The sequence below is a fragment of the Eupeodes corollae genome, chromosome 1 (genome assembly GCF_945859685.1).
Source record: "Eupeodes corollae chromosome 1, idEupCoro1.1, whole genome shotgun sequence".
Lineage (NCBI taxonomy): Eukaryota > Metazoa > Arthropoda > Insecta > Diptera > Syrphidae > Eupeodes > Eupeodes corollae.
In genome coordinates, this window is record NC_079147.1 from 19,257,501 (window position 1) to 19,279,202 (window position 21,702).

A 21,702-nucleotide genomic window follows, 5' to 3' on the forward strand; every position below is an offset into this window, starting at 1 on the left:
TTCACCAGTTCATAAAACTTTCGAACCTCATTCCTGCTTTTATACCTCTCAACATCTTCGACCGCACGCTTCTCATGCCCTCTCTTTTTCCTTCTGAAAAGTCGGCGTTCCTCTCGCCTCTTCTGCTCATAGAGCTCACGAGCAGCTCTCGTCCTTTTATGCAGCGCCGCTTTGCGTGCCTGTTGTTTGGCTGCATTTGCCTGCCGACATTCCTCATCAAACCAGGGGTTCCTTGTTGGTGGCTGTTTGAAACCCAGCACATCAGAGGCGGCTTCTCTGATTGCATCTTGGCAATGTTGCCACTGGTTTTCGATACATTGTGTTGGCGGCAGAGAACTTCGAGAGAGGTTACTTGTCACTCGGTCGGAAAAGGATTTGGCGATCTCTGGCGATTGTAGCCGTTCGACGTTGTATCTTCTCCCAGCACCTCCCTGTTTTGCCTTGGGTCTGGAAATCCGAAGTGCTACCCTGGCTACAACGAGGTAGTGGTCCGAGTCGATGTTAGCTCCTCGGAAAGTTCGTAATTCCCACATGTTTTCCATTATGTTCAGGTTAGGATGATATGCAGCCATGGTAATAGGTTCACACTTGGTCCCTGAATCCAGACTTTTGATGTCCGTGCTTAATGAATTGGTGCATTATCTTGTTTGGAAAATCCATCATTGTCCGCCAAATAATTCAGAAACTATGGAAAAGCTCGTTTCAGAATCGATCGTTGTCATTTTAAAGCTTTGAAAATCCAGCTCCACGTTCTTGAAACAGGTAATTGCTTCCCATACCATTACTTACCATTACACCACCTCTTGCTTGCAAGGAAGATTTCTTCCTTTCTTAAATCATGGAAATACATAGCAGCTATATCCATCAGGTCCGTCCAAATTAATTTTTCTTTTAATAACCCCAAAAAATGAAGTCCAACGTTGTTAAATCACCTGATATAACACAGCCATTGAATTTGAATTTGTCGGGCAAAAAAAGCCATTGTTTCCCTAGCTGTCTGGCAAGTAACACCGTCCTGCCTGACATGTAACTGCCTGAGCATACACATTTTGGAACAAAATACTTCCCGATAATTCCGCCAGCCCATAAACCGCACCAAACAGTAACTCTTTGTGTGTACATTGGTTTTTCGACTAGAACTCTTAGTCATTCGCTCAAATTGGGTAATTCTGCTCATTGACGAATCCATTGAGGTTAAAATGTGCCTCATTATTTTCTTCGAAACTTAATCATCTACTGTTGCCATTTTTTGCCACATTCAGGCAATTGACGAAGCGACGCTTCGAATGGTCAAAAGTCTTAGGTTCTTAAGTCAATTGCACCTTGTAAAAGTGTAAATGCCAAACCTTTATGCAAAATATTCATCAACGATGATCAATTGTTGGGAACGACAGAGAGTTGAGATAGACGAGTCTTCAGCCACTATATCACGAACAATTTGTGCACGATTTTCCGATTGTATGCACATTTTATCAATTTATTTGCCCTGAAAAATCACGATCAGTACGACATGCAATTTGATTTGAATGATCATTTTCGTAATAAGCCTGAATAACTTTGACGCGTTGCTCGGTATCAAAAAACGCATCAAACAGTAAAACGTTAGTATGAAGAGGTTCCTCAACAATAGTATTTAGATTTCTTGAGCATCAGGGCAAAATTTAAAAAAATATAAACTTAATACACTCAAAAAAGCTTAATCGAAGCATCTCATTCCGCCTCCCTAATCACTGTAGCGTCTTCCAAGTGGAAATTTTAGCGATCAAAGAGGTTCTCTCCTGGCTAAGAGAAAACGTGATATCAACTTCTGATATCCGCATCTTCTCTGACAGTCAGGCTGCTATTAAATCTCTGGACGGTGTCTCAACCAAATCTCGAACGGCCCTCGATTGTCGATCGTCTCTTATGGAGACAGCAATTTAACCTATGTTGGGTGCCGGGCCACAGAGACTAAAAATGGAACCATCATACCTACTTCACATGAAAGGAAGAAGATAGGTTTACCGATCGCTACATGTAAACTTCTGCTTAAAGTAACAGCTTTTGCGATAGCAAACTCTAGGTGGCACAATTTACCAACATGCGCAGCCACAAAACTCATATGGCCTTCACTGGACTTAAAGCGCTCTAAAGACTTGTTATCTCAAAGCAGACCCCCTAATAGCTCCCTAATATGTTTACTGACTTATAGGCAGACACGCAATACGACTTGGTGTAACCTCAAATGACTTCGGATGATTTTCCCACCAGTTTCTCTATTGCCAGCCGAGAAGATGTTTTACATAAAAAGAGCTTTAGTAAATTGTGATGCGTTTTTTAAGGGCGTATCTTTCAATTTTTAAAATAATGCATTTCGTATAAGTTAAATGTAAAAAGATGACAGCTTCAAAAGCACCAGTTTCTTAAATACCAAAATTCTTATTGCAAAAAATCTTACAAAATACGAGTTATTATCATTGTGACTAATTATTCATTTGTGACTATTCATTAAGTTAAAAAGTTTAATTCAGTACAATTTCTATTTCTATTGATAAAACTTTGTACTAATTGATACACCAATTTTTAATTCCAGGATAACTTCCTGCCACCAAATCAACGTTGCAGTTATGAATGTAAAAAAGATCCCACCGGACCATTGGACAGAAAGAAGCTCATCGAACATATTAACAAAGAAGCCCTTGAAACACCCGATCTACCCGAAATAGAACCTTTCGTCAAAGGTACAGTTCGTGGTAAAAAATGGGTTCCACCACCACGAGATGATCGAGAAATTGCAGCTGATGAACAAATTGCCATTGATATGGGTGAAGAATATGAACATGCTTTAAGTGATGCCACACAAGAAGAGATTATTGACTTGGCTGGTAAGATTGATTATAAAACTTTAACAAGAACCTTTAATTTCAAATTATGACGACTTTTTTTTGTTTTTTCTAAAAGCTATTCTCGGATTCCATTCGATGATGAATCAAGACCAATACCATGCGTCACTTCTTAATAAAGGTCAACCAATCGGTATGGGTTGGGATGGTATTACAAAATCTACACAACAAAAATTATATCCAATGGATCCGCCAAATACAACAGATATTGATGAATCTGTTAAGCGGGTCAAAGATGATGATCCAAAATTGATTGAACTGAATTTGAATAATATTAAGGTACAGAATCTAAACTTAAAAGTCGAGTTTGATATAAAATATATTTTCTTTTCGTATTTTTAAAGAATATATCCGATGAGAAATACGAGCAATTGTTCGCCGTACTGCCCCAAAATGAACATTTGGAAGTTCTATCATTAACAAATGTCGGTCTAACCGATAAAACAGCTCTCTTATTGGCAGAAGCTATTGAAAAAAGCAAAACCCTGAGAGTATTAAATGTCGAAACAAATTTCATAAGTCCCCCAGTGATTGTGACTTTGGTAAAAGCGTTACTCAAAGCACGTACAATTGAAGAATTTAGAGCCTCAAATCAGGTAAGTTTTAGCTAACCAAACCATGTTTTTAAATCTAGAGACACATTAATCAAAAAAACATTGTCGAATTTTTCAGCGATCAACAGTTCTTGGTAACAAAATCGAGATGGAGATTACGGATTTAGTAGAAAAGAACACATCCCTACTCAGATTGGGTCTCCATTTGGAATTCAATGATGCCCGTCATAGAGTTGCCGCCCATCTGCAGCGCAATATCGACAGGAGTAAGTTATTGTTAATAATTAAACTTCTTTATAAAATATTTTTAAGGAATTTTCAGTAGGAAGGAGTTTGGAAAAAACTTGCAGTTTTTTATTTTCATAAGTTATTTTTTCAGCTTGCGGACAACGTATACAGCGCATCGTTGGTTCCCATCTTTGCTCTTCTTCTACTCAAAATTCCCTTATTTTTCTTTATAGTTTTTTTTAGAAACATCATTCAAAATCAATTTTAACATTTTTCGTGACATACCTTGACACGCTATAAATTATTATTATTTAGATGAGCATGAAATGAGAAAAGGTAATTCATTGTCACCAATACCGAAATCAACATCACCAATTAGCAGAGGCAACGACTTGCTGTTAATGCAAAAAGCTAAATCACCTAAACCAATTCACCTCGTATTAACCCCACAAGAGAGAATCGATTCAAAGTCAGATTTGATAGCATCATTGGTAAGTCAGAAACAAAGTGATCGTGAGAAAGGTGAAATTTCGCTGACTGTACCACGAAGTGTGGGAACTGTTCGGTCACCTCCTAAAGAAGCTACGTCTCCTGTCAAAGAAAAACTGCCGGTTTCTAAGAATCCAGAAACTGTTCGGTCACCTTCTAAAGAAACTACGTCTCCTATCAAGGACAAAATTTCCCCACAAGCTGTTCCTCAAAATCAGCCAGAAGCCAAACTATCCATCAAGGAAAATATTTCCCCACAATCAGTTTCTCAGAAACCAGAAACTACTAAAGAACCGACTTCACCAATGAAAGAAAACATTTCTCCACTAGAAGTTTCTCAGAATCAAGAAACTGTTCGTCCACCTTCCAAAGAAGTAACTCCTCCTCTTAAGGAAAAAATTTCCCCAGTCAAAGTTACTGAACCACCAAAACCAATCGAAGAAAAGAAACAAGAGGCTAAGGTTGTCGAAGAAGTTATTTCTTCAAAACCAAACGACGACAAAAAGTCTCCACCGAAAGAAAACAAATTCCCTGTAAAAGACAGAATTTCCCCAGTTAAAGCAAGGTCCCCTGTCAAAGATAAGAAAACTGAATTTAAGGACTTTATAGTTCCTCCAACCCCCTATCCGTCTCTAGAAGAACCTTTAGCAAAGGGCAATACTGATGAAACACCTGCAGTTGTAGAAAATAAAACATCTACAACACGTAACCCTAAGATCGGTGAACTTCGACATAGCAGCTTATCTCGAGCTGTTGATATAGAATCAGTTGATCAAAAGATGACAACCCCTAAAGTAGAAAATGTCAAAGTCGCAATTGAAAACCCACTCAAAAAATTAGAAGCAATTTCTGATGAGAAAGCTAAGTCATTTGAAGAACTTAAGAAAGTTGAAGAACCTAAAGCAGACAGTGTGGATTCTATTGATAGGGCACGTTTATCTGAAAGCGTTTCTCCCAGTCGACACTTAGAAGATAAAATGACACTTCTTCGAGCTAAGATTGATAGTTTTGCTGAAGTAGCTGATGAAAAAATGGCAAGTTTACGATCTAAACTTGAAGATATTTCTCGAGAACCATTGACTGAAGTCACTGATATTACAAAGAAGCCCCCCCAAGAAATCCAAAAACCTACTCCTTATATTCCTCCTGTAGAGACTTTGGAAAATAATGTAGAACCCGTTGAAGAAATTCCATTAACTCTTCCACCAAAACCTCCTTCTAAAAGCGTTCGTGCTCCTAGTTTGCCTCTGGTTAAGACTCCAAATTCTGTTGGTGTAACATTGTTATATCAGCACCAAATATTTGAAAAACCGTCAATAATAATTGAAAACAAAATAACAACAAATACCACAAAAGAAGTTGTAAAAGAAATTGAAAACGTTGTTGAAAATATCATTCAACCTTCTCTAACTGAAGAAATTACCGTGAAGGTCGCTGAAACAGTAAAAGCTCCTAAGTCTACTGACAATCCTTCAACCAAAAACATTGATTTAAAAGAAGAAAGACAAAATCGTCCTCAAAATGAAGAATTGAAGAAACTACAATTAGATTCACAAAAGGAAATAATTGCTGACATAACTTCTAATCCAAACCCTTCCAACTCTTCAAACCCTGAGAATCCTGAATTATTCACTGGTACAAATCCAAAACTAACTGACAATCCCAAGCCAGATGAAATACAGAATCCTGGACCTCACTTAGAGACCAAGAATCCTGAACCTCCGAAGGTTGACACAAGAGCTCTGGCTTTATCTCTACTAACAATTAAAAAGGGCGAGATTCTGAATATAGATCCTGTTAAGAAAACTGAAGCTGAAACACAATCTTTACCAAAGCCTTCTCCGATGCTTCGATTTTCAGTGAAGAAAACTGATCAACAAAAGATTGATCCTGTCCAAATGACAGAAGCTTCAACTCAATCTTTAGCCAAACCCAATCCAATGTCTCTTCTTTCAATTAAAAAAGGTGAGATCATAAATATTGATCCGATTAAAAAATCAGAAGCTTCAACACAGTTTGTTTTTAAGATTCCACAAGCTGAAGCAGAAAGTCAAACTGTTGCAGAAGAACCAATAGAAACCTTGGAAGATGCAACTCAGACCCCGTTGGTGTTCTCCTCTCTTGAACATGATTACATATTTCCAGGTCTTCGACGGGTGCCATATTTACCCCGTCCCAAAACTATCAACATTGGTGGTGGTGATAAAGTCGTTGTGAAACCATCTTCAAAACCAATCAATGAGGTGCTAATGTTGCTCTATCCGGTTCTTCATGATTATAGCAAACCCAAGGAAAATAAAACTTTTGGGCTTGAAGAAGACCTTATCAAAACTAATGAAGCCGATAACACTATAACAGACCTTGAAGATACCATGAAGAAAGCAACAGAAGTATCCGAAACTATTTTGAAAGCTCCACCAAAGCCTTTGGAAGAGCCCGAAAAACCAAAAGAAGAAGTCAATACTTCAGTGAGAACTGAAATAGAAATTCCTCTAATGGAAGAAACTAGACCACAAGTTGCTGCTGAAGCTCGCTATGAAACAAAATTCACAGCTGTTGAAAAAGTTTCTGCCATATCAAGAACAACTATTGAAAGTCAAGAACATGTAGAATTCATTGATAAGGCCTACAAGTCAGTTGCTGAAGTTTCCACCTCGGAGAGGGAAAAAGCTTCAACGACAACTTCTATCAAATCAGCAAATATGTGGCAATCTTTATCGAGTAATCTCCTAAGGGCCTCTGAACAGACGCTTTTGGACTTATCAAAAGCAGCCGAAATGGGAAATGGAGGTCCGTCATCGAATCACACTAAGATTGGAAAGGTTTCCGTTTATTCTTCAATTGAAGATCTATCTAGATCGAAATTTTCTGATCGCCATTTAGGAACTTTGATCAAAACTGTCGAAACGACTTCGGTCTATTCTTCAATGGAAGATATACCCTATACAAAATACTCTGACCGATATAAGGAGGGGAAGCCTATTATGAGTACTACATCTGTATACTCATCAACTGAGGATCTTCCACAATCTTCAACCTCAAAATATACCCTTGATCTTGAGAAACCATTAGCAAAATCTTCAATTTACTCTTCCACGGAAGATCTTCACGATGCTTCGCATATTAAATACTCCGATCGGTACTCAGATTACAAAGCCTCACACTACACAATTGATTTGCCAAAGCCAACTGAAATGCCTAGAGAAAAATTGACATTACTTCCACGTAGCAAATTTTCTGATCGCTACAAAAGTGATCCTACTAGGGCCGTCGAGACTTACATTTCTTCACAACAGAAATTCCCAAGCTCTGTAGAGCTTTCACAAGCTGCTACAAAAATTGATCGGTCTTACTATAAATCTGCAATTTCTGCTGATCATTCAGCCTCTCGTTCACACTACAAGTCTTCCGAAGAACTTCTTCAACGCACAAAGATCAGTGATCGAGGAACGCACGAAACTTACAAGTCCCAAGATGCTTCTCTGCAGACTTCCATTCAATCGGCAATTTCCCGAAACCAATCGGCTCTAAGGCCATACACATACGTACCGACTCCAGCAGCTCATACTGATCTATCAATCGATCATGTTCGACCCAGGCCTTCATCGCCTTCAACTCATACCACCACCTTACAGTTAAATATATCCCCATCAGGGATCAGTGAATTACCGTCAAACTACAAAACCGCTAAATACAGTCGGGACATAATTGACAGACCACTTATTAAAATCTCCCGAGTCAGAGATGATGCTCGATCGTACCGAGCCATTTCTCCAATTGAGAAACGATCACGACCATCGAAAAATCTCCTTTCGCCATATCACCCAGTTTCTGACCCAACCGATGACGATGAATATCTAATAACTGACGAATCATCTCAACCAATGCTTGACACATCATCCGCTTCAGCAGCTGACAATGAAATATCTCCGAAAAAACGCCTCAATATCATGGACACAATCAAAATGCTTAAGAATCGAGTTCGCGATGTCATAACGACCGAAGATCGTTTCACTGAAAGTCATCGCTTGCCGTCATCTTCATCGAACCAGTCGTCTTCATCTTCAACCACAAGACGAGGATCACGTAGTGTCAAATCGAAAATTCCATACGACAATAATGAGGAAGACATTTAAAACAAAAATTAGGCTTTCTATGACAAAAGTTAAAAATCTTTTTTCTAAATTATTTTGTTACAATAAATTTCTTTCTCTGAAATGGATACATTTCATAACAAACTGAACAACAACGAAAAAAAGCTCATATTATGCAATACCACAGGTAAAAGTGCAATTTTTCCTGAATTGATTTTTTCCGACCCTATCGTGAACTTGTCGAAATATTTTTAATGTGAAGTGGTTTTATTCTGCTTCAAATGTTGTCTCTTGAGAGTGTCTCAGTTTCTTTTTGAAAGTTTGTTTTATTGTTGTGATGTCTTTTTCTGTGAAGTTATTCCGAAATTCAGTCTCACGAGAGCAATCTAAAAAGGTAACGTTTCTGAAGAAATTTTAAGCCAAGGGTTAAGTTTTAATAAACGTTTATCCTGATGGTTTAAGGTACTAAATAATGAACACATTAATTACCACAATATAAATAAAAAACATATTAATCTGCAGACGATCCAAACTCGCGCTTATGGCTTTCTTAGGAAAAAAGTTTATACTTATTTTTTAAACTTAGCTTCGTCAACTTTTTAAATATGATGTCCTTAAACAAAGATCAACAATATTTGGCTTAATGCTTTCTTAGAACTTTTTCAAAACTGAATTTTTGTTAAAGAAAGTATCCTTAAATTTGTCGCATTGATCACATTATTAAGCTCACTGCAGTAAATGGTGGTTTAATAACAAAACTTTGGGTTGCTTTGAATAAACCTGATTTGTTCAGGTTTTTCAAATGGTGTTCCACAAGTTAACCACCTATGACCAATATTTCTTTCTTGTGAGCTGAAAGCGTTAATTTAAATTGGTTTTATTAAGATATAAAAATGACAGTTAAATTCTTTTCGAAACTACTGATGGAGAGAGAATTCAGTAAGATTTTCTTCACGTTCTTTCCAAAGCTATATAACATCACTTCGGCTTTCTGTTTGAAACGCTTAATAATGGATTTGATTTGATTTGGCCAGTTTATGTTTGTTAGATATCTGAGACGTTTTTCATTTAAATTTAATGAACAAGAGAAAAAACAACAGAATATCATATTCTTTCATCTACGATTAAAAAGATTTTAAAACCTGAATAAAAAATCTGTTCTTTGAGTTTTTACAGCAAAAACGAGAAATTTTGCGATGCCCAAACTTTTTCAATTACTATTAAAACCAGTGACTATGATGGCCATGGCAAAAGTTCCACGTCTACTGATTGAATCCAAATTCTAACAACCCTGGAAGTGTGGACAAAGGCATTGTCTTGTTGCAAAATACAAAATAAAGGTCCAAAAATGCTTTTCATTTTTAAATGACTCCTTCAGAACACATTTATAGTTCTTTCCGTTGTTTCGGACAAAATTTCAAAGTTGATTATGTTATAGTAGGTTATAGCTCACAACACCATTACACCTGATGTTCATCTATGATGCTGTGTAAAAATGAACTAATCCTTTCTAGATTATGGAAAAATAAAAGTTGTAACCATCGAGACCGTAAAGGCTAATCACTGCTCCTAGAATCATGTTATCTTGCAAAAGTTATCTCATGGTAATTGTGTACTTTTCTTCTCTGGATATTGTCAACCTTTTGTATTAACCTTAATAAACTGGAATTTGAGGCAACCTGTAAAGTTTACCACTTTTCTCTTTATGTTGTTGCTTCTGCAATGCAGCCTTTTCAGTTTTGTCCATATTTTTGTGGATCAGCAAGATATTTGCCTACAACCGTTTTGCTTCTTTTAAATCTCCTTTCTATTTCACGTCCTCAGAATTTTTAATCTTTGAAAGCAAGAGTCCTTTATCTTTGAAAGCATGCTTCAAATTACACTCACTTGGATACTTTATTTTTGTATGGTTGGTATTCTTTACAAAAGTTTTAAAAAGGTCGCAACTTTAACCTCCAGCACGGAAATATTCAAAATGGCCTCATCCTAGCGGAACACCTTTTAATACGCTTATTATTGGATATAGTAAATTCGAACGCTCCTTATTAATTTTCCCTTTAATTCCATAAAATTGTAATGGGAGAATACTTACTTACTTAAGGTGGCGCTACAGTCCTGTGTGAACTAGGGCCTCACCCAACAAGCTTGTCCATCTAGCTCGGTCCCTAGCTAGATGTCTCTAGTTTCGCGCCAAGTTTCCAATTTGGGTAAGGTCACTTTCCACTTGTGCGCGCCACCTGATCCGCGGTCTGCCTCTACTGCGCTGTTCTGTGGGTGTGGATTCGAAGACTTTCCGGCCGGAGCATTGGTTTCTATGCGCTCTGTGACCCAGCCATCTTAGTCTTTGGACTTTTACCCTTCTGGCTAAGTCTACGTCGCTGTACATCCCGTACAGCTCGTCGTTCCATCTTCTCCTCCACTCCCCTTCGATGCATACGATGTAATGGGAGAATACCGGGTACAAAACTTCCAACACGTATAAAAAGCACAAATCTTTTTCAAAATGTGTGGCTTCACCCTAAAATTTGACATTGGGCTTATCAAAAAGAAATCAGTTGATCAATTAAAGAAAAATTTTATTCAAAAGCAAAGAGTAGCAGTTTTCTGATGCCCAGTATCTATTTCTTCTAACTTCTACCAGAAGGTTTTTTTCCATAAAGAAGTAAAGCGGTTCTTATCAAAAATTCTTCAATTTTACCAAGAACTTTTGGAATTTTCGCTTAAAATCTTTCTATTCTAGTCTTCAACTAGTCTTCATAAGTTGCTAGATTTCAATTGTTTTACAAAAATCTAAAAAAACGCTAAACCAGTTTTTGTAAAATGGTTTTCAACAACAAAAAGCAAAACGGTTTGAAAGTAAGTTTAGTTCTTGTAAGGAATCTGTTGTCTAAACAGTTCCATTACTTTAATTTTTTTAAACATATTTTAAAAATATATTAATAATGTTAAAAACGGGTATTTTAAAAAGAGTAAATAGTTAAAATTCAAGTTTTTATTCGAAATCAGGACAAAAATTAAGTCCAAAACTATTAAAGTATCAAATTTAAGTTTTTCTCAAAACTTCATATAGATTAAAAAAACGACTCATAAAGTCATAACCAATTAGAATTTCCAAAAAAATAAGTGAGATACTTCAATGTTTTAAACTGGATCTAAAAAAGAAATATTTGTACTTTTCAATAACATTTTGAGTTTTAACTTAGACTTAAAAACCTCGTTTTTGTTTTTTTTTTAGCTTTTTTTAAGGGGCATATTTTAAAAACCTATTGTGATACAGAAATTAAAAGGCTGCATTCGAATTAAGGACATCTAAGTCCTTTAAAAAAGTATTCTTTTGTATGGGCAACAGAAAAAAAAATATAATTTTGTCAACCAGTGTATTGAAGCAATACGTTTTTGTTTTGATGTATTGTTTCATGTCTTGATTAACTTTTTTAACACAACAAACGTCAGTGTCCCTCAGATGTCCTATGAGTATATTCTCAAAAGAACAGTGCATTGAATGTTGATCTGTCAATTACATTTGTAATAAGAGATATTTTTAGAACCAGTAAGAGTGGCAAAGATTTCAAAAATTTCGGGAATACATTAGAAGGATTTTACTCGTACATAAATATCTATCTCTTATTAAGTGTTGTAAGCGAACATCTTCCAACATTTTATTTCATTATATTACAAAATGTACACTAAACTATTAAAAAACACAATAAAACACTTTGCACTTCCTATACTCTTCGTGCTTTTCTTGCTTTCCATATTGTAATCTAAAAATACGTCCATTTTCTACATGAATTAACAAAGTCTAAACCCTTTTATTCAATCACTACACTTTTTACTCAACCATGAACATTCTGCAACACTTTCAGAACATTTACTATCTCGTAAATACCATAATGTAAATATTGTAACTATGTGTTTTTTTGAAAGACTGGAAATTTGCTTAATTTTTTAAGACATATTTTTAAATAGTTTTTTTTTCAAACATTTATCTTAGAAAAATTTTAATCAATAAAAATTAATATTCATATAATTTTTGTTATACAAATAAAAGAAATAGCAAAATCTTTATGTTGTGAATATATATAAAAAAAAACCTATACTCGTATATAGTTGTACGTGTTCAAAAATTGAAGCCAAAACTACCATTGTTAATACTACCCGAGGGCAATGTCGAATTACCAGCAAGTGAAATTGACAGAAGGTTCGCCATGTCGTCGTCGCCATCTCCGTCACCATCGCCATCACCCCAACCACGACCCGATTATGATGTCGAAATTGATCCCGATAACATTGTAGTTCGGGGTGGTGATGTGGTTTCTGACGACGACGTTGATGATGATGTTGATGGAGATGAAAATATTTTAACTTCGTCGTCGTCGCCACAAGAACCACCGCCATCGCTTGACGATAACATCAAAACCCATATGTGAGTTGAGTTCATTTTAGAGAAAACAGACGATGATGTCAAAATTTTACACACAAAAGAAATAAACACACTCCAAAAAAAGGACACCATCATATTGTACATATAAGGATACTCGTATATAACATATGTACATAACTATAACTACTATATACCTATGAAAGGACTATTTCAAAAACAAACATTTTACATTTTTATATCTCTGCACTCTCGCTAAAGATGAAGATGCTCTATAAATCCAAAATCCAATCCAAAAACTACTATCAACTCGTTTACATCATAAATTTACATTATTACAAAATAATATTACGACTATGAGTATGTGTTCTCCTTTTTACGATATACATACCTACACATAGTCAAAGAGGAACATTTACACAAGTGTCAAAAACTCATCATCCCTGCTCTGATCCCTCGGGAAGTGTTGTGCTTGCGATATGCCAGCTTGTTGCCTTTTAATCGCGTTCGCTCTTTGGATTTTTGGATTTGAGTGTATGTGTGTGATGTGGTGTTTTGATTGCTTCCTGCTTATAAAATGTTTGCTGCCAAAGAAGGAGAGACATTTTCTTTATCCTGTTCCTGGATGCCGAAGGCTTTTGTTTTGGAGTGTGATGATAATAATATTTTGTGCTTGAACAATATAGCTACATTTCAGTTTGATTAATTTCATTCAAGAACAAAATATAGTTTATTTTAATAATAAAATTATCATTGTATTGTCCTAGGTTTGACTTAGTATTTGAAAATATGATTTAAGTGAATTTAAAGACTTTTTATTTAAGTCGATTTGTTAGAAAAAGGATATAATTTAAGGTAATGTAATGTTTTCATTATAAGAAAACTATATTTGCGAAAAAACAAACTTTTGATAGACGAATATTAAAATTTTACATTTAAAGAACCAGTTTTCGGATTTCGTGAACACATTTTAGACGACAAATTTCTTGACGAAGTTCTGAAATAAACTGAAAGCTCGTTATAGTAATTCTAAAACTTAATTTAAAAAACATTTTTAACTCCAGCATATTTCTTCATATCTAATTATATCTTAAGATTTTCAGTTTGAGTTCTAGGAATTTTAGATCTTAGATGGGACTGAGTTCTAATGTGTTTTTTTACATATTTGTAGCTAGTTCTTGCTCAAAATTCTGACATTTTACGAATAAAATTTAAAAACCTGTCACTTTTGGTTATAGCAAACATTTATTTTATTTTGGGATTCGGTTTTGATATACTCATTTTATTCTAAATGCAAATTGTTCTTAAATGGATATCGTTTATTAAAAAAAAAAAAACAAAAATTGGTTTCATTTGTTTCCCTTTTTCTTGAAAAATCGAACCATTAACTCAGATTTTAAAGTCCTGCAACCTCTAGAATGTCATATGGTTCAGGCAACTTAAATGAAACTACTATATAGAAAACTATATAGATTCAGCCAAAAGATTATTATCGAGGTGAATTTTCAAAAAAATATTTATAATACTTTAACATTGTGTACACATCATCAGATGCACATAATGTCGAAAATAATAAAAGTATCTTATAAACACAGTTATTTTTATCTGGTTATGTTGCCCATAAGAATATTGACTATTTTAGATTATGTGTTATTTCTCGTGTATAAAATAAAGCAAATGAAAGTAAATGATTTAATTTTCTGAAACTGTTAGTTTTCACAACATTTTGTGACCTTGTGGTCTTAAATTCAATCAAAAACCGGAATTAATCTTAAAATTATGCCTTTGGAAGAAGTAGACAAAGTGCTGAACCAAATTCTAATATCCTAGATCACAAAATTTGGGGCTCTATTGAATCAAAGTTCTCACACTGAGATTTAAATCGAAGTTCAAACGCTTGAGAACTTGATGAAGAAATAAGTTCGAGATTAATCGAGTTCAAATTTATCAATAAACCGAGTTTCAGAGACTATAAATTTGTCAAGAAATTGTACGTTTAAGTAGGTACAAACATTTTTAATTCCATATTTTTTGTATTGAAAGATAGAGCTTAAAAATTAGGGAAAAAAATACCAAAAAGTTTATCAATACAAAATTTAAAATCAGCCAAGTACGTTTCTGTCTTGTTGTGACATTTGTTAGTACAAAATTTTATTATTTAGAGAAATGTTGTACTTAAGACTTCATCCAATGTTATTGTCAAATATCAGAATAAAAAAGTTTTCTATACTGATTGTAATATGATTAATACCAAAACAACCGATTAACTTTAAAAGAACTGTGCCACATGAATTTACAAAAAGAATGTAAGTTTTGAAGTGACCTGGTAGAGGGTGTTCATCATATTAGACTAAATAATAAAGAAAAACAACAATTTACTGTTTTTTTGTTTCAACGTTTCAAATATCTCGATACAAAAATAGAAAATAATAATTTTTCAATAACTTATTCAAAAGTTTTAAATGGCTTTAAAATTGTATTTGTAATTAAATCCAAAAAATACACACTTTATTTTAAAAATTATCCCAAAAGAATTATGTTTTAAGATAAAATAAACATTTTTTTCTAGAACTTTCAGAAATTATATAATTGGTCTTTAAATAAAAAGACGTTACAACGTAGAAGTTTTGATTATAGTTTTCGAGGTCTACAAAAGTTTTAAAATATCATAGAATTGTTTGCAGAGGCATAGCTATAACCTCTTTTAGATATCTTCAAAATTAAATTTGCACTGGTGCAGTGCTGTTTATGTCAATATCAATCTTGTTGGTAAATGTTTTCTATGTGTTTCCATCATTTCTGCGAATTTTCGGAAATACCTGTTTGCAATAAATGTTTAGTAAAGTGACGCTTAGTACAGAAAATTCATCCATGAGTTTGTATGTTTTAAACATTTCCGCCTTATGAGCTGAAAATAATAAAATACTATTCAAAGATCACAATTGTTGAAATATTGCTGTCAGATTTAATTTTGCGTCTGAGCAAAGAATTTATTATTGTACCTTTACAAGTCCAAAATTTGTTAGATGTCTTCAACAATAACATTTCAAACCCTAATGGCTGACAGTACCGTTTCTAGTTATATATAAATATGTTCATTTTTTAAATGACATATTTCACAAAATATTATAATTAATTAATATTACTATCGTCCGCAATAAGTTTAACAATAAATTGACTGCGACAAATTAAACTTATTTGTGTCATTTCAAGCAATAAACTTTTAAAACTCTTTTTTTTTCACTTTCTATATTTTGAGTTAAATGAAAAGTGATTGGTCTGATTACTTTGAAGTTTTGAATGATCTTTATCAATTTCTTATGGTCTTGAACCTATAGGGAAACCCAAAGAAGTAATTAAAAAAATCAATTCAATTTTGAAAATAAGGTTTTGAAAAAGTACAATTAGAAAAGTTGACTTTTGATTCAAATTGTTTAGGAATAGAAGAGTTTTGAAACAAAGGCAAACTAGAATATAAATAAAAACTTATCTAAAAACATAAAACCTGAACAGAAACCTTCACAAATAGATCCCCAAAAAAGTATATTAATACAAGGAATAACAAAGCAATATTTTTAAATTATTTAAACAAAATACAAATACAAAATTTCAAACGTTTAAGTCTTTATACCGTGCTTATTAAGTAACATAAATACATATTATATGTTTAAAGTCTTATATACGAAGATCTTTGATTTCTTCTTGTTCTTCACAACTTTGACTTGTTGCAGGTTCTGCATCAGGATTTTCATTCACTAGTCTTTTGCAAATTCACAAGAAATCCTGCAATACTAAACATTTTAACCCATCAGTACTTTCAAAACAACATAGATTCACGCATTTTTAATATCATTGGAATACACAAGTTTTTCAAGTGCTTTTTTGATTCGCATATGAAAAAAAGAATTTTGGCGCTGTATTTAGTTTGTATGGGAATTAATGAGTTTTTAATTAAAAGACCGAATGGTCGTAGTTTTGAAAAAGAAATCACTTTCAAACTACTCAAATCTTTAGGCAATAAAAAGATTTGATAAATTTTAGCTAAATATATAGACAAGGCCCTTCTGAAGAGCACTTTCTGATACTTAAGACATTTTTGAAAAAAAAGTGAAACTAGCTCTCACTAGTGACAATCTTCGTTAGAAATTCAGGAGAGTTACACCAAAATATTGTACTCAAAAATTCATCAAAGTTTAAGAAAAACATCATACAATTTATATAGCACGCATGTTTCATTTTGTGTATTGTCTCATCATTTTGTAAAATTGTAAAATAACTTTTTTAAAACTTATAAAAATGTGTACATGTGATATGAATTTTTACATTTTTGTACTAAAAAACAAAATACGTGTGTCCAATTTCAATCAAAATTTTAAGTTTCAGGTGTCTGTTCTTGTATATAACTCTTAAGAGTGAATAATTCTTTGTCCAGTCCACTTGAAAAACAAAAATCAATACAAAAAAGTGTGATGGCAACCCACACTTTGTTCATCATCATTGCACTTCTTCTTAAAAGGAACAAAAATTGTTGTCTGACTCTGTCTGTCTCTTATGTTGTTTTGTTCTTATTCTTTGACACATTATTTTATTTGTACTTCTTTCCACAGATATTCGTATACACCCACCTCTTCTTCTATTGTTTCTAATTTTCTAATAAACATATTTTTATATAACACACAAATATTATATTTTATTGTATAACATTAAATCACAAAACACCAAAATTTCATTAAATCTATTTATGTTCTCATAATTTATATGTTTTTTTGTTTTTTTCTCTTTTTTTGTTTATTTTTGTTTTATATGTTTTACAGTAAGAAAAGATCTTGAGTTACGTCTGAAGTTCAGATTTTTCAATAATATGCATAGGAAATCAGCAAGAATTCAATGAATAAATTAAAAATACACATCAGAAATAAAAATTCAAATAAAATATATAAAAAAAAAACACTATAAAATTAAGCGAAGCAAAATATATACTTTTTTTCATACCAATTTTAATTAAAATGAAAATGAAAATAAGGAAAAACTGAAGATGATAATCATGATGACGTGAATATAATAAAACTGATATAAATATAAAATTAAATTCATGTAAAATAATAATATAAAAATCAATAAATAAATCAATAAATAAAAATAATATCAAAATAAATTTAGGCATTACATCAAAAAATCAAAATCAAAAAACCAAAAGTCAATTTAAAAAACTATGAAATTATCGCTTAGGATGTAAAGGTACATAATATTTAAAATTATTTTGAAATTTTTCTTTTTTCAAATAATTTATTTTTCTATCTAACATTTTTTTGAAAAATGAGATGAAATTGTACTTTTTTTGTTTTTGCTAAAGCATTGCTGTTAGAATAAAAAATAAGTAAATACAAAAAAAAAAGATGTAAAAGAAGTAAAAGCAAGTTGAATTTAATTTAAAAAATAATTCAAATAATTGAATTTTAATAACTAATTAAAACACAGTTGGATGGGTAAATCGCTTGACAGGATATTGTTACAGAAGTTCAATTTATTTTTTAAGAACCATACCCAATGTTCGACTTACAAATCCTGATTTGTTTAAAAAAAAAGATGATTTTAGTTGTTAAACACTATAGAAGATTTTCAAAATGTTTAAAATAATAATTGAAGTTGTCACCAACTATGATGGCGACCCTTTAAAAAGAAGTATCTATATGACAACAGCTGTCAGTTGGAGTACACGAGACAAACAACAGATTTGTATTGCTGATTAAAAATTCCGAAAACGAACCGCATTTTTTAGAGATTTTAAAGTAATATGTATTAGAAAACAAAACATCATTCTTTGAATGCATATTCTTAGCAGAGAAAAATAAATTAATACTTCCTTAAAGTTACAAGAGTCGACTTATGCAGTTTTAATTAAAAAGGCAAAAAATTCCATATTAAATAAAATATAGTCAGTTATATTTCGAAACCATCTTCAAAGTATTTTTCACATGCATTTTCACGGAGTTCCAATTTTTCCAATAAAGGAAAAAGTTCTTAAAATCCCAAAAACCTTGTTTTAAACAATGCAAACAAATTGTTTAATGTTTCCTTGTCTTTACCAATAAGTGATTTTTAATAGAGTTACCTCAAGTGATTTGTCCTTTTTTCATATTTGATGAATACAATTTATGCCATTACTAAAAACGGACAGAAATGCCCTTCAAAAAAGCATTCAAATTGTTAAATTTCATTTCATAAATTTGTGCAAATTTTAAAGTTTTAATGGTTGAAAGTTTCTTGGCATTTTAATGTATCAAAGACGGAATCACAATTGACCACTGAGATCTTGTGATTTAATGAAACGTGAAAGATAAGATTTATGGCATTAATCCCCAGTTGGTTCAAGACCTAAAGTCATTCGATTTCCCCCAAAAATACTCCTTTTTTAAATATAAAAATTAAAAATCTTATTGAAAATTGACTTTTCTAATAAGTAATTTCATTTTAAACATTTTTTTAAGTGAGTTGTCACTTTTTTTGCTGTCAACATTTTTGCCTTATACTTTAACTTAATAACCAAATAGTTTAACTTATCGAAGACGCGATTACAATTGGCTGCTAAGATCTTCGGATTTAAAAAAACCTGAAAGATAAGGTTAATAGCAATTCTTCACAATTGATTGAAGATCTTAGAGTTAAATAAAGCTCAATAGATTTTTCACTCAAAAAGTATTGAATTTTGTATTACTAAAATAAAATCTCTTATCGGAAATTCCTATATAATCAAATTTTTCAAGTTTTTATAACAACACTAGGAATTTGATTTAAATTTTCGAAAAATAACTCATAATAATTCAGGTTTGGAAAACAGTTTTTCAGTCTCTCTTTCCATTTTCAAAATGTGTTCCAACTCAAATGCTTAACCTATTGAAATTAAAAATCACAAAATTTTATATTGTTTTTGAAAACCCAAAAGTTTAACCATGTGTGGTCCTTGTTTTGTGTTTTTTTAAGTTGTGGTTCGACCTAAATTTGTCCCTTACTTAACCCCATCGAAGCTTAAAAAAGATTTAAGTCGTTATAAGTTCCTATTTAAGAATTGTGATAAAGATTTACAAAGTTAACTTCGAAATAAAATTATAAATCCTGGAATCCTATCAAGCGATTAACTATCCATTATGTGAATTAGTCCTAAATTGTGTTTCAAAATATTTTGATTATTTATATAAACAATATTAAAATTATTGTTCAAAAGTATTTTCAGCAACTAATTTGCTTAGCATGACTGCACTGTGAGAAACCGCCAACTAACTATGTAACCCTTTTTGTGTGTTAATCATTTACCAATTCCTACCTACACTCTTTACCTACACAAAATAAAAACAAATCATTCAAATTCTTTTAACTATTTATAAATTCAAATTATCTTCATGTTTGTTGATAAATAAAATTATATTTTTTAGGAAATAAACGTCGATGTTGAAAACCATGTAAAAAACAAAATCATATCCGATCCAAACAATAAAACTAAACAAAAAACAACATCGTCTCTGTAATAATAGAAATGTTTTTTAAAAATCAAAACTGAGTGTTTAAAAACTTAAACACAAAACTGATTTAAAACCAAGAAAACATAAATCTTTCAGAAAAGGATTTTTTTAAAAGTTCGTACAACTTGATAAGTTTATTTTCATTAAATTTATTTTCTGTTCAATTATTATAACAATTTAAAAAAAAACTTCTTCTTCAAAAAGTCATACTTCGAAAAAGTCTGTGATATGAAAAACTATTGGAAAAGTGATGATCACATTCAAATATTTCTTTACCTATCTGTTAAACTATCCCCTCTATAAAATCTTTCAATATAACATTTTTCTCGAGTGAATTTACTAAAAAAAATGTGTGTTTTCTCCCTGTTAAGAAAAAGTCTCAAGTCCCAATTTTTTGAAAATAAAATATTTCTATTTTTTTAGTAAAATGTGTGCCAGCTGATAATAAAAAGGAAAAAATAATGCATCCGATTTTTTCCGCTTCCGTCAATTTTTGTCGAATATATTATTTTAATAAATAATTTACTAATATTTTTTGATAGTTTTTTTTTAATAACAAATATATATTTTGATTAATCCTTTGTTGTTTATATCCCTCCATTTCTATATTTATGTAAATTTGACTAATCAATTATGTTTTTTCTTTCCATACATTTTTGTCTTTCTTCCAGTACGTGTTTCCCGCCTGAACCAGCGCAAATAAGCGAGCATCTTGTTGTCTCCAAAAAAAAATAAAACTAAAAACATAAAACAACAATTTTAAAAATTTTAAACAAAAAAAACAAATAAATTTAATTAAACATACCTTAATATACCTACATACCTTCATCTTATTTAAACAGAAAAGAAATAATTATATAGCAACAAAAATATTAAAAAATAATACATTTTATTTCTTAAAATAAAAACAAAACAAAAACTTATCCCAAAACAAACTCCGATCGAATGAAAAACAGTACGTATAACTATTACTTCTTTCGTTTTTCAATATTATAATAAATTTTATTTTTATTGCTTAACGCTTAGTATATTTTTGGTTTTGGTATTCTACTTTTCCTAAGTGCTTTTATTTTCTTTCTTTTTATTCTTTTTGTATAAATATTTTTTCTGCACATTTCACCTTTTGCCCAAAATTTTCCTTTGTACAAAATATTTGATTAATAATATTAGTTAAAAAAACATCAACATTAACTTAGAATATTGGTGTCGGTTATTTTTAACAATTGGGTTACGTTTATAAATTTTGTAGGACATTTACATGGAATCATAAATTGGATAGGGAAGAGATATTTTTCTTAAGTTAGAAGTAAAGGGTATTTTTAAGAGAGTTAAAAAGATTGAAATACAGCTGTCAATCTGAAATTGTCAAATATGAAAATTAAATTGCCTGAAATAAAGAAATAATTAGATTATTCACTTACCCGAAATCAAATGTCCAAAAAGTTTAACAAAAATCGCCAAAAAAAAAAAACAATTCGAAAAGTCCAAACAAGTTTTAGGTAAACGAAAATCCAAATTGTTAGTTATCATCATTTTGCCAAAATAATTTTTTAATTT

General features: G+C 31.9%; 1 protein-coding gene across 9 annotated transcripts in view; it reads left to right on the top strand.

Moving 5' to 3' along the window:
- Positions 1–21,702, top strand: part of LOC129941912 (tropomodulin) — a 233,501-nt gene that overhangs the window by 204,815 nt on the left and 6,984 nt on the right. For 3 of the 9 annotated variants that reach the window (XR_008780942.1, XR_008780945.1, XR_008780947.1), the window contains 7 exons: positions 2,573–2,864; positions 2,941–3,161; positions 3,227–3,478; positions 3,555–3,702; positions 12,358–12,673; positions 17,443–17,866; positions 20,817–21,100. Coding sequence is in view for 2 of the 9 variants with exons in the window: in XM_056050679.1 (XP_055906654.1) it covers positions 2,573–2,864; positions 2,941–3,161; positions 3,227–3,478; positions 3,555–3,702; positions 12,358–12,673; positions 17,443–17,458 (1,245 nt within the window). In the remaining 7 variants the exon portion in view is untranslated. Of the gene's footprint in view, positions 1–2,572; positions 2,865–2,940; positions 3,162–3,226; positions 3,479–3,554; positions 3,703–12,357; positions 12,674–17,442; positions 17,868–20,058; positions 20,260–20,816; positions 21,101–21,702 lie in introns of those variants that run through there. The other 6 variants (XR_008780943.1, XR_008780944.1, XR_008780946.1 and 3 more) reach the window with 6 other exon arrangements.